Source organism: Cricetulus griseus, chromosome 4, assembly GCF_003668045.3.
Source record: "Cricetulus griseus strain 17A/GY chromosome 4, alternate assembly CriGri-PICRH-1.0, whole genome shotgun sequence".
Classification (NCBI taxonomy): Eukaryota; Metazoa; Chordata; class Mammalia; order Rodentia; family Cricetidae; genus Cricetulus; species Cricetulus griseus.
In genome coordinates this window covers 174,951,744-174,964,154 of record NC_048597.1, presented here as the reverse complement: position 1 = coordinate 174,964,154, position 12,411 = coordinate 174,951,744, and the positions used below count along the sequence as shown (strand labels likewise).

Below are 12,411 nucleotides of genomic sequence, written 5' to 3'. Positions count from 1 at the left end.
TGCATATGTGTATCAAACATTACATGGTGCCCCAACTGATAGGTAAAATGTTTTTGTGTCTCTGATGAAAATAAAAATGTCCTGGAAGGTACAGATGGGACAATCCTAATGGCAATACATGACTCAAGACACCTTATCCTGCAAGGGCCTAACATTTGTATAGACATGAACTCTGCCTACACATGGGAAGAACATCCTTAACAATGATATTGCCTGGGAACCTTCACATATAGGGTTTGATATAAATGTTGATGGAAAAGTCACATGGAAGGGGGACATGTTACAAAAGATGACTATAGAGTTTGTATATATGTGGGGGTGAGGAAGAAAGAAGAGTAAGGCTATATAGTCTCTGATGTGCACTCAATCATCTCAGACCCCACACTGTTTCCTAGACAAAGCCTGAGGTCTGCCTACAGATCTCCAGGTACCCCAAAGCCAGCATCTTTTTTGTCTTCTCCTGTTTCAAGTTACTGTGGAAGTCCAAACACCTGTGGGACCCCTAGGTTCAAGACCTGGGCCAGAAGTATTCTTTTACAACTCTTAAGTTGGTCATGGCTCTGTATGCAGGTCTCCAAACTTCCAGTTACCCACAAAACAGCCGATTGTCCAAGGCAAATATATCTTACAAATGGTGTTCTACAAAGCTGCTCACATCTAATACCTTAATTTGTGCAGATTAAATTTTAAATGTTTTAGAAAATATATAAGTAAAATTCTCTGGGCCTACTATAGCCAGTCTCTGGGGTAGCCCCAACTGATAGGTATGCAAAATAAAGTGAAAGGCATGAAAAGCAGAAGGGCTACTTAGGAAGAGGAAAGAGATTATCCAGAGAGAGAGGGAACAAGAGGGAGTAATAAGTGACTATAATTGAAATCCATTGTGTACATGTATGAAGATGCCATAATGAAACCCATTTGTATGTATAACTAATATTTACTAATAAAAATTTAAAAAATAGCAGTTTCCTAACTGAAAATGCAATTAGTTCCAAAATTGGCTACCTTGAGAAGAGGGGATTTTTGTGAACACTAAAGTGACTTACTTCTATAAAGTATAGTGTGGGAAAGAGGAATACTATTTCTAACACTCTCAATAATATGTCATGTTGATACTGTGTTAGTTAACTTGGAGAAAATAAGACAGGGGTTTTATTTAGCTTATAGTTTGAAGGTACCAGTCCATGGTGGACTAACCCACTCATTACTTTGGGCCTCTGGTGGGGGTGATAGATTGCAACAATAAAACATGCATGGTGAAATAAAACCACTTACACTAGGAGCCAAGAAGTAGACTAGATACTAAACCACCAATTTCTCACAATTCCTTTTGAGACCTTCCACAGGCCCTTCCACAGAATCCTACCTCCTAATGGCTTCACTGTCCTTTAACATGTGACCTTTAGGAAATAGCAGTCAAAACACAATAGCATAGACCCTTGATAGGAGGTGATGAAGACTGGTTTATATGTGTGGCCTTGCTCTCTCATGAGAAAAACATCAGGAAAAACAAATCAATTTTATGAACTAGCCATCCAGTACTCCTCAAAATTGTCAAGTTTATCAAAAACATGGTAATCTGAAACACTGTAAAAAGACCCGAGGAACATAAGGAAATAGGATAACTGAGTATAATATGACACTAAATATAAGATGGGATCCTGGAACACGAAGGGGGAAACTAATGAAATTCATATGAAGTATGAACTTAGGTAGATAATAGTAATGTATCAGTTTGGTTCCTAGTTATGACAAATGTTCCAAAGCAATGTAAGACAGTAATAACAGTGCACTTGTGGCGGGATAAACACTTCTGCATTATCTAATCAATTTTACGCAAATCTGTAACTATAAAGTTAAAATTTGATTTGAAAATTTTTAGAGTCTAACTTTCAGTTGTGACTTTTCTAGTCACCAGAAACCAGTCGCTATGCAGTGATGACCACCCAGCTGAAGCACGACAATCTCTCCCTAGTCTTCTATTATGTTTTTCTCCAGATGTGTAAGGCCCATGGCATTGGCTATGACCTTGAGGTATGAGGGGTTATAGTTCATTGGGTTGGATCAATCAATATGTGCAGGATCTAGGTGGCTGATAAACTGCTGCCCCTTCAAAGAGATTTTTTTTTTTTTTTTAAGATTAGGTGGGTGTGTTCATTGGAGCGTTAGGCATTTTACAGGACAGGCACCTGCACAACAGCAGCTCCACCAGGGGCAGCACTAGTCCTGGAAAGTTCCCTTCTCCAGACTTGCACAACCACATTATAAAGCAATAGTCCTGGTTACCAGATTTAGGATTACCCTGGAGGCATTTCTTGATCCTGCAACAGGCATGCCCTGAGCCTCCAGAGCTTACTCACTACTAAGAAATATCCTCTTGGTCTTTCTTCTTAGACACATAGAACAGATAGCACTCACAGAGTGGCTTAAGCAGCAAGAATTTGCTTTCTCACAATTGGAGGGTGGAAATCTAAGATCAAGCCATTAGTAGATTTGGCTCCTGGTAATGGAATCTTTTTATTTGCTTATAGACCACCATCATCTTCTTGTGTTTCTAACACACACACACACACACACACACACACACACACGCACGCACACACGCACGCACGCACGCACGCACGCACGCACCAGGGGACATGATGTCTTTTGTATAAGGAAACCAACTCTAAAGGATCAGGGTTCTACTCTTATGAGTCTTTTTACTTAGTGACCTCCTCAAAGGACCTGCTTCCAGTATAGTCACATAAATGTTTTAGGGTTAAAAATGCAAATTGGGGAACAACAAAAAGAAGTCTTTATTATTCTGCTGTTTACATGTGATTTCTTTCAGGAATGAGTTCTGATTATTTTTTAAGGAGGGAGACAGAATCTCCATTTTTGTCCCTGTGCAGCGGCTCCATCATAATGTACCTTCATAGAGTGTATGAAATATAAGGCCTTATTCCTAAACCAGGACCTCCAGTTTGTGTCCAGAAATTCATACTACTCTGGAGAAATCATTTCGTATTTTTCCACTCAGACACATAGTTTCAAATCTCTGGCATTCCAGGATGTCCTAAGACCCTACATGACCTTGTGCTGATTTGACAAACCCAACCCCACATCTCACCAATGTTATAAGAGTAAATTCACTGCCCACATTAAATATAATGACATGATAATTATAAGTTACAACTTAATTGTTTTTTGATTTATAGAAATACAATTCAATATCTATTAATTTTAGGCAAGCAGTTTGCCACTGAGCCACATTCACAGCTCTGATGTCTCTGAATTTTCGGTTTTCCTAGTTGAGAACCAATACTGTTTTCAAGAGTCATCTTTTTATGGGCTCCTTAAAGTCGTTTAAACATTAAGCACAGTACCAGCTGTGTACAGGATGCCCTGGATGACAATTGGCAACCCCAGTCAGCTGCCAGGGCACTGTCAAGATCATGAGGGCCTTTGGTTAGCTTGATCTGTGTTGGTGCAAATGTATATAACAGAGCTCATATTGCTTTGTAAATTACATTCAATCTGATGCAATTCAGAAAAAAAATGAAAATATGAGAATGAACTGATTTACCTGAAATTGTTACATATACTACACACAATCCCTTCAAAATGAAATAATTTTTAGTCCCAAACTCATGGGACTGAAACATTCCCATGTACCACAAGGTAGCTAATCTATTTGTTTTGTTTTTCTAAAATATCAAAGCAGAATATATTCTGTGAAGCAGCACATTTAGCAGGGAAAGTCTCAAAGAAGCACAAAACAAAACATACTTTATCACTGTCTACTCACTAAAATGTGTTTATTCTTGAGCTCAAGGCTTTGCACTTGATTGGAGTTATAATACTTTTGAGAAAAGTAAAGCCCAAAACTCAAGGAATTATTTACACCTTTGTTTCTTGAGTGATTGCATACACTCACTCTTTTTCTTTATTTTCTATTTTTCAATTTGGTCTCTGTAGAGACTGTCAAAATTTCCCAATGCTGAGTGTATTGCAAGTTATAACAACAGGTATTGAGAAAAGTTATTAATTAGCAATAATTGTGTCTGGAACAAACCTCATTGGCTATGATACTGCAACTAAGAGCAGTATCGTAATAAGAGGATTGTTGTGGTCGAGGGGGCAAGCACATGGTGCAGAGGAAGCAGATCAGTGAGGGTCAGGGCCTTGCTAGGGAAAACTACAGAAAGAATGGCAGAGAGGCATCACAGACAGCCATGACAGTTCCACGGGCTCACCTGCAGGTTTGCTTGTGTTCAATAACTTACAAATGATGAAAGATAAAAAGGTAAAGAAAAATACAGATTAGGGGCAACAGAGTAATGGAACAATACAAAGAAGAAAAACAGTCAGAAGCAAAGGAGAGATAAAACCTAGAGATTAGAGGAGCCCCTAAGAAAACAGCATAACCAGAAGCAAAGCAAACAAATATATGTCAATAAATATATTTTATATACACATATACATGGATTAGGAACAACACACATAATATATCCATGTGTGTATGAGAGAGAGAGAAAAAGAGAAAGCAAGTGAGGCTGAAATGATAATCATCTGACCATATTGGCATTTTACAAATTTCCCAGTTGTACGATTGCCTGACTTTTCCTAAGATGGGCTCTCATATTTCTTGACTGTAAAAATTGATTTAGAAATTGATCCCTAATAAGAACTTCCCACCACCACTCCTCTTCTTTTCCTTACACTACCCCTTTTCTTCTTCCTTCTCCCCCCTTTCTCCCTCTTTTTCTTCATCATCTTCTTTTGGTTTCCCGAGACAAGATCTTACTCTGAATCTTAGGCTGGTTTTAAATTCCGGGCAGTCTTGCTGCCTCAACTGTTCAATTCCTGGGATTGCAGGCATTCTTCATACTCCTGCTCTCCTTCCTGTCTTGATGGACTTCTCTGAGTAAGGAAGATGATGGGCCAGCATTTTAGAGCCCTTACTGTTTGCTAGCCACTGGGCTGAGCACTTTCATACTCATGTTGGAGGAGGTGCTGTTTCTACTATATCACAGTGAGCATTTTCCCATGAATGCATACTCCCAAGAATGTTATGAAGCTGGTATTTGACCCATAACTGTACACAGCTTTCTTTCATGTGTGCCTTTTCCTCTTAAGAACTGCTTCAGTTTAACTATAATATGATTGCCAGCCTAATGAAAGAGTTCTGAGATGCATTTCAAGGGAGTGTTCTGTCTCTGTGCTGCTCACTCAGCTGGAGAAGCAGCACCTTTCTGCACAGCCTCTGTGACTGCCTCTACCTTAACACAAACCAGAATAGTTTAAGATGGACTTCCCTTAGGTTTCATTATCTCTCTAGGTTATATTAAGAATAAAAAGAAAACCATTTACCTAAATCCAAAAGTAACCCCTGCTATCTGTTTTTAACTTTTGGTTGAATTTAAAGTGGGTGCTTTTCCAGGAAAATCATCAAGCAATATAAACAATATATTATTTTTGATGTTACCAAAGGAAGAATCCTCTGATGTTCTCATTAAATTTGGTTTTCTTCCCATTGTTATCATAGTTTTTTTTTCAAAATTGAGTGTGGGGAGTGTCAGATTACCCTATGAGCTTATTTTTTTCTTGATGAATGTTAGACAGATGCATTGTTGAGTTTGTAAGTAACTTATGGGTCTCATTCCTGTTATTTCTGCAATGCTACAGAATGCCCCCACTAGTTTCTTAATGCAATAAAGTTGTAATGCAAGCCATATGAAGAAAGGTATCATGTTTACTCTCTGCAATAGTGTGAAGGGGGCTGGCATCACTCATACACAGGCAGTGTGCCACAGTCTTAAGTAGCCCCACGATCAATAACAATCATTTTTCTCTGGCCTAGATATTGCCATGGTGGGAAATATTTGCATTGTTTACAAATACCCTGATTCTCCCTTTTCCAGGCACATGCTCCCACAAAGTTGAGCATGACTATGTAATTTATTTTGGTCAATAAGATATGAACAGAAATGAGGTATATCCTACCTATGCAGAACTTCTGAGTTGCCATATCCTCTTTCCTACCTTGGAAAAACATGGAACTCATTCCAACAGCTCACTGCAACAGCCTGGTGTCTGAGGACATCTACAGTGATTGGACACACGTGCCATCCATATGGAATAAGCACATGAGCAAGAACTACAGCTTCTGTTGCTATAAACTACCAGCAACTGTTTTTCAAATACTGAAGCATAGCCAGCCTACCTGGGTGGCACAGAAATTAGTATCAAAACAAAAGTGTTCCCAAACAAAACCTGAAAGTTTGATATTGATATTGTGGTAAGTAGTGGGTGACATGGAAGCTGTTCATGGGAATAGGCCATCTCAAAAGTCATATTGTGAAGTGATAAAATATTTAGCAAAACTGACATCTATACCAACTTAGAAGGCCTAATGTGTCCACAGCATTAGAAAAAGTTAGAAAATACAATGTTGACTGCTTTGTGAAAGAATACAAAAATGATGAGCCTCTAAATGTATCACACAATATATAACAGAAATGAAAATCAACAGACTCTAGAAAGTAGGAACTTGGAAAAGCTGGAAAAACTAAGCTGAGGTTTAAATTTCAAAAGGAGGCATAAAATATACTGAAAGGAACTGGCAAATGGCTCCACAGGAGCATGGTACACAGGCCTGATAACTTGGATTTGATTCCCTGAACCCATATAAATGAGGAAGGAGACAACCAATACCACAGAGTTGTCCTTGAACTGCCACACATGCACAATAGCACCGAGTCTGTGCGCGTGCGCGCGCGCGCGCGCGCGCGCGCGCACACACACACACACACACACACACACACAATACTGAAAGGCTTTTGCACACACACAAAAGTAAAACTCGGCCTTATAATAAGGATCAAATTACAGTTGCAAATACAACCAACTACTAAAACCTCTGAATGGATCTCAGAGTAAGGATGTGACAAAGATCATAGCATCTAGCAAATGTTTTAATATAGAAAGATTAGTGCAAGAAAACCAGACAAAGGCTATCACTCTCCTACTAAAGCTTGTAGGCTTAAGACACCTACAATTAAGGGAATGAGAGGGGCAGAGAAACAAGAAAACAAAGAAATAAAGAAAAACTTAGCTATATGCAGAAAGAACTACATATGCAGTTATTGTAGCTGATTGAAATTAAAGTTGCATGTGTTTTATGTTTGTGTGTGTGCTCCAGTGAGTGCCAGTGCACATGTACATGGGCCACTTGTTGAAGTCAGAAGATGACCTCATGTGTCAGTTCTCAGGCCTCTTTCACTTTTTTGTTTGAGTCGAGTCACTCATTAGCCTGGAACTTTGCCACACACACACACACACAGGTTAACTGTGAACTTCCAGAGATCCTCCCATTTCCCAGTGCTCAGATTATAGGAACGCACCCACTTATTTAATCTGGCCCTGAGGATCCAAACTCAGGTCTTCATAGTTGTGAGGCAAGTGATTTATGAACTGAGTCATCTCTCTAGCCTGAAGTAAAAAATTTGAGTACTTCAACAGTTAAAAGAAGCATTAATATACACTGAAGGAGGTTGTGCCGGTTTAAGTGGTTAAAAAAAAAAAAAAAAAAAAAAAACTCTGGGTCCTCAGCTATCAATAGATAGTAAGTGGTAGAAAGTCTTAAAGGTTCTAAGGAAAGCATAATCTCTAATGTCCACTTCAGATATGGCCAAGGATTATTATGGAAAGAGAATAATCAGAAGGCAGAACCAAGGCCACAAGAAACAAAACAATCAAAAAACCCACCACTTACAAAAGTCCTCTGAAGTTGATGGAAATGCCCTGCTAGAGACTATTTCCCCTACACACTACAGAAGCCCAAGGGAACTTCAGAACCACTACAGGCTGTCTTCCATTTGTGTCATTCTTTTCCCTTCCAAATGGAAACAATTATAGCAGTGGCTTTGTCCCTTTACCCCCAGGGTTTGAGTGGTGAATGTTGAACAGATAATTATTTTCTCCTTTTTAGCACGTATCTTTCCATATCAAGACCCAGACCTAATCTGGAGACACCATGGGTCGTCTATCATCACATGTGATATTATTCTAAAGCATGATATACTGTGTAAAATATGTTCAGATATTTTGTTTTATCCTTTCCATAACTTTAAAAGTAAACATTGCTTGCAAAGGCTTAAAATAAACAGCTTTGCAAGTCTCCATAGCAAAGCTTTATTTTTGAGTGCTTTCCAGTAACTAGTATTATATAAAGGATTTTATGCAAGAGCAAATTCTTAAATATTTTAAAAGAAAGTCTAAGATAAAAACAAATTTAAAAAGTTAATTTAAGTTGCCAGCCCAGGGAGGCAGGCCTGAGTAAAACAGAAACAAGGAATCTGATGGCTGGGAAGTTAACAATGGGAGGATACTTTACAGGGAGTAAGACTAGACCATGGAGCTAGAGTAGAATTGTCTACACTGAAGTCATTCTGATGTACAAGGGAAGAAAAATACTTATTTTATGGATATTAAAAACAAAAACATTTGAGTAAACCTGTGGATGCAGGCTGAAAAAAATTCCTGGCTAACTGTCATAGAGAGATAGTTACAAAAATGTACTGCCATGCCTAGAGATCTCATTCTGTCTATGGCAAGGTAGTTTGTACTCAACTTAATCTAATCACCAAAACTGAATTGTAAAACATGGACAAATATTTATAGAACTACTTTTTTGAAAACAGTTGTAACCAATCAATCAATACATGAAGGACTCTGGCCCTTAAGAATAAGACTATCGGGCTGGAGAGATGGCTCAGAGGTTAAGAGCACTGGCTGTTCTTCCAGAGGTCCTGAGTTCAATTCCCAGCAACCTCATGGTGGCTCATAACCATCCCTTATGAGATCTGGTGCCCTCTTCTGGTGTGCAGATATACATGGAAGCAGAATGTTTATACATAATAAATAAAATCTTAAAAAAAAAAAAGAATAAGACTATCACCAGGCAGTGGTGGTGTCGCACACCTTTAATCCAAGCACTCGGGAGGCAGAGGCAGGTGGATCTCTGTGAGTTTGAGGCCAACCTGGTCTACAGAGTGAATGCCAGGACAGCCAAGGCTACACAGAGAAACTCTGTCTCAAAAAAATAAAATAAAATAAAAAGGAATAAGACTGTCAAATTTATCCCAGTTTTGTTTGTTGTTTTACATAGGATTGTTTTGTTTTGCTTTGCTTTGAAAACAATAGATTCAAATAGAAATTACAATCTTACTGGCCTAAGGAGAGAAAGGGTTAAATTCAGAATGGCCAAAGAATTTAGTACTTTAGAGTTCAGAAACCTAATACAATGAGTGGCTGGAAGGCTAAAGACCTGGCAAGGATTTCAAAAACCATGTGGTACTGGGGATGAAAGTTCCCAAGCTGTTAAGCTGGAAGGATCCTAATAAACACCCCAAGCTTTCAGTGAGAACTTCAAAAAGAGCGTGAGAGAATGGCATTTGCCTATGGGAAAAGACCAAACACCAGGAGGACAGAAAAACTGCATTCTAAACTCAGCCCTTGGTATATCCAAACGAATTGCCAGTTCTCTAACAAAAACAAACTTAGAGCCCACCATGCTGAACAATAACACCATGTAGGTCAGTGGTTTTCAATCTTCCTAATGCTGTGACCCTTTAATACCTCATGTTGTGGTGACTCCCAACCATAAAATTATTTTCATTGCTACTCCATAACTGTAATTTTGATACTGTTATGAATAGTAATATAAATATTTTTGGAGATAGAGGTTTACCAAAGGGGTCATGGCCCACAGATTGAGAAATGCCGATAGAGAGCCTCTGCAGTTTTCTCTCTTAAGTTACTGGAATCCAATAAAAATCATAAGATGTACTAAAGGATAGGACCAAAGATTGAAAGCAAATAGAAAAATAAAAAGTGTCCACAGTGATCCAATATTTAAGTTATCAGACAGAGACTCTAAAATAACAGCTGTTTTCAATTTCTGGCTATTATGTATATAGTAACAATGAGCATGGATGAGCAAGTATCTATGTGGTAGGATGTGTGGTCCTTTGGGCATATGTCCAAGAGTGATATAGCTGTATCTTGAAGTAGATCGATCCTCAGCATCCTACAGAACCACCATACTGATTTCCATAGTGGCTGTACAAGTTTGTATTCCCATCAGCAATGAATAATTGTTCCCTCCTCCCCATCCTCATCATCATATGTTGTCATCTGCCTTATTGACCTTAATCAGTATGACTGGTATAAGATGAAATCTCAAAGTAGCTTTGATTTGCAATTCCCTGATGACTAAGCGTATTGAGCATTTCTTTAAGTGTTTCTTAGCCATTTGTGTTCCACCTTTTGAGACCTTTCTGCTTAGTCCTGTACCCATCTTTGTTTGTTTCTTTCTCTTTCTTTCATTCTCTTTGTTTTTGTTTGTCTGTTTGTTTTTTGAGACAGGGTTTCTCTGTAGCTTTGGCGCCTGTCCTGAAACTCACTCTGTAGACCAGGCTGTCCTCAAACTCACAGAGGTCTGCCTGCCTATGCCTCCTGAATGCTGGGATTAAAGGCATGTACCACCGCCAACTGGCTCTGTTTGTACCCCATTTTTATATTGGGTTATTTGTTTCTTTTAGTTCAGGGTTGTGTGTGTGTGTGTGTGTGTGTGTGTGTGTGTGTTTAGTTCTTTATATGATACTTTAGATACTAAGCCTTTCTCAGATGTATAATTAGGAAATACCTTTTCCCATTCTGTAGGCTGCTGCTTTTACTGAATGATCTTGTCCTTTGCCATTCAGAAGCTTTTCAGCTTGATGAGGTCCCATTTATTAATTGTAGGTCTTACTGTCTGTCCTACTAGTATCCTGTTCAGAAAATCTCTTCCTGTGCTAATCAATTCAACCCTATTTCCCTTTACCATATTCAGAGTATCTAGCCTTTTATTGAAGTCTTTAGTCCATTTTGAGTTGAATTTTGTGAAGAATAATAAATATCTACATTCTTCTCCATGCAACCATAAGCCAGAATCATTTGTTGATGTATCTTTCTGTAGTGTGTATTTTTGGCTCCTTTGTCAAAAATCTCTCTAGTGCAACTTGATATCTGGGATGGTGATACCTCCAGCTATTTTTTTATTATTATTCAGGATTGTTTTAGCAATTATGGTTTTTTATATCCATATGAATATGAAATTTTTTCAATATCTGTCAAGAATTGCATTGGAATTTTTATATGTTGAATCTATAGATGGTTTTTGGTAGGATAGCTATTTTTTAAGATTTTCTTTTATTATTTTATTAGTTCTAGTTAGGGAACAATTTTTTTAAGATTTTATTTATTATGTATACAACATTCTGCTTCCATGTATATCTGCACACCAGAAGAGGGCACCAGATCTCATAAGGGATGGTTGTGAGCCACCATGTGGTTGCTGGGAATTGAACTCAGGACCTCTGGAAGAGCAGTCGGTGCTCTTAACCTCTGAGCCATCTCTCCAGCCCATAGGATAGCTATTTTTACTACATTAATTGTACATAACCTTGAGCATGGGAGATCTTCTCATCTTCCTGTGTATTTTTCAATTTCTTTTTTAATGTCTTAAAGATCTTATTACACAAGACTTTCACTTGATTGGTTAGAGTTATCCCAAGGTTTTGTTTTGATTTTTAGGCTATTGTGAAAGGTACTGTTTCCCTGGTTTCTTTTTCAGTCTGTCATTTGTATATTGGAGGGCTGCTGATTTTGTGTGTTAATTTTGTATCCTGCTACTTTGCTGAAGGTGTTTGTCAGATGTAGAAGTTTCTTGGTGAAGTTTTTAGAGTCTTTTATGTATAAAAATCGTATCATCTACAAATAAAGATAATTTGACTTCTTTTCCTATTTGTAGCCCCTTGAACTCCTTCACTTGTCTTATTATTCCAGCTTACCCTCCAAGTACTTAAACTGAATAGGTATGGGAAGAATGAACATCCTTCCCTGTCTTGCTCTGATTTTAGTGGGAATTCTTTAAGCTTCTTTCTGCTTAAGTTGATGTTGGCTGTGGGATTACTATAAATTGCTCGTATCCCTAGTCTCTCCAGGACTTTTACAATAAAGAGATGTTGGATTTTGTCAAAGGCCTCTTCTGAATCTAATGAGATAATCATGTGGCTTTCATGTTTATGTGGTTTCATGTTTCCAGTTTGTTTATATGGTGGACCATGTTTATCAATTTATGTATGTTGAACCATTCTTGCATCTTTGAAGTAAAGCCAACTTGATCATGGTGGGCAATTTTTTATGTGTTCTTGGATTCGATTTGAAAGTATTTTAATGAGAATATTTGCATCTATATTTATAAGGATATTGGTCTATAATCTTCTCTTATTGTTGAGTCTTTGTGTGTTTTTTGGTATCAGTGGTCTCATAAGAATTAGGAGAGCTGGGCATGATGGCACACACCTTTAATCCTAGTGCTCT

At 38.1% G+C, this 12,411-nt stretch overlaps 1 protein-coding gene across 1 annotated transcript in view; it reads left to right on the top strand.

Annotated features, from left to right (window-relative positions):
• Positions 1-12,411, top strand: part of Iqch (IQ motif containing H) — a 184,022-nt gene that overhangs the window by 155,483 nt on the left and 16,128 nt on the right. The window contains exon 19 of the mRNA XM_027414782.2: positions 1,912-2,034. Coding sequence (XP_027270583.1) covers positions 1,912-2,034 — 123 coding nt within the window. The remainder of the gene's footprint in view (positions 1-1,911; positions 2,035-12,411) is intronic.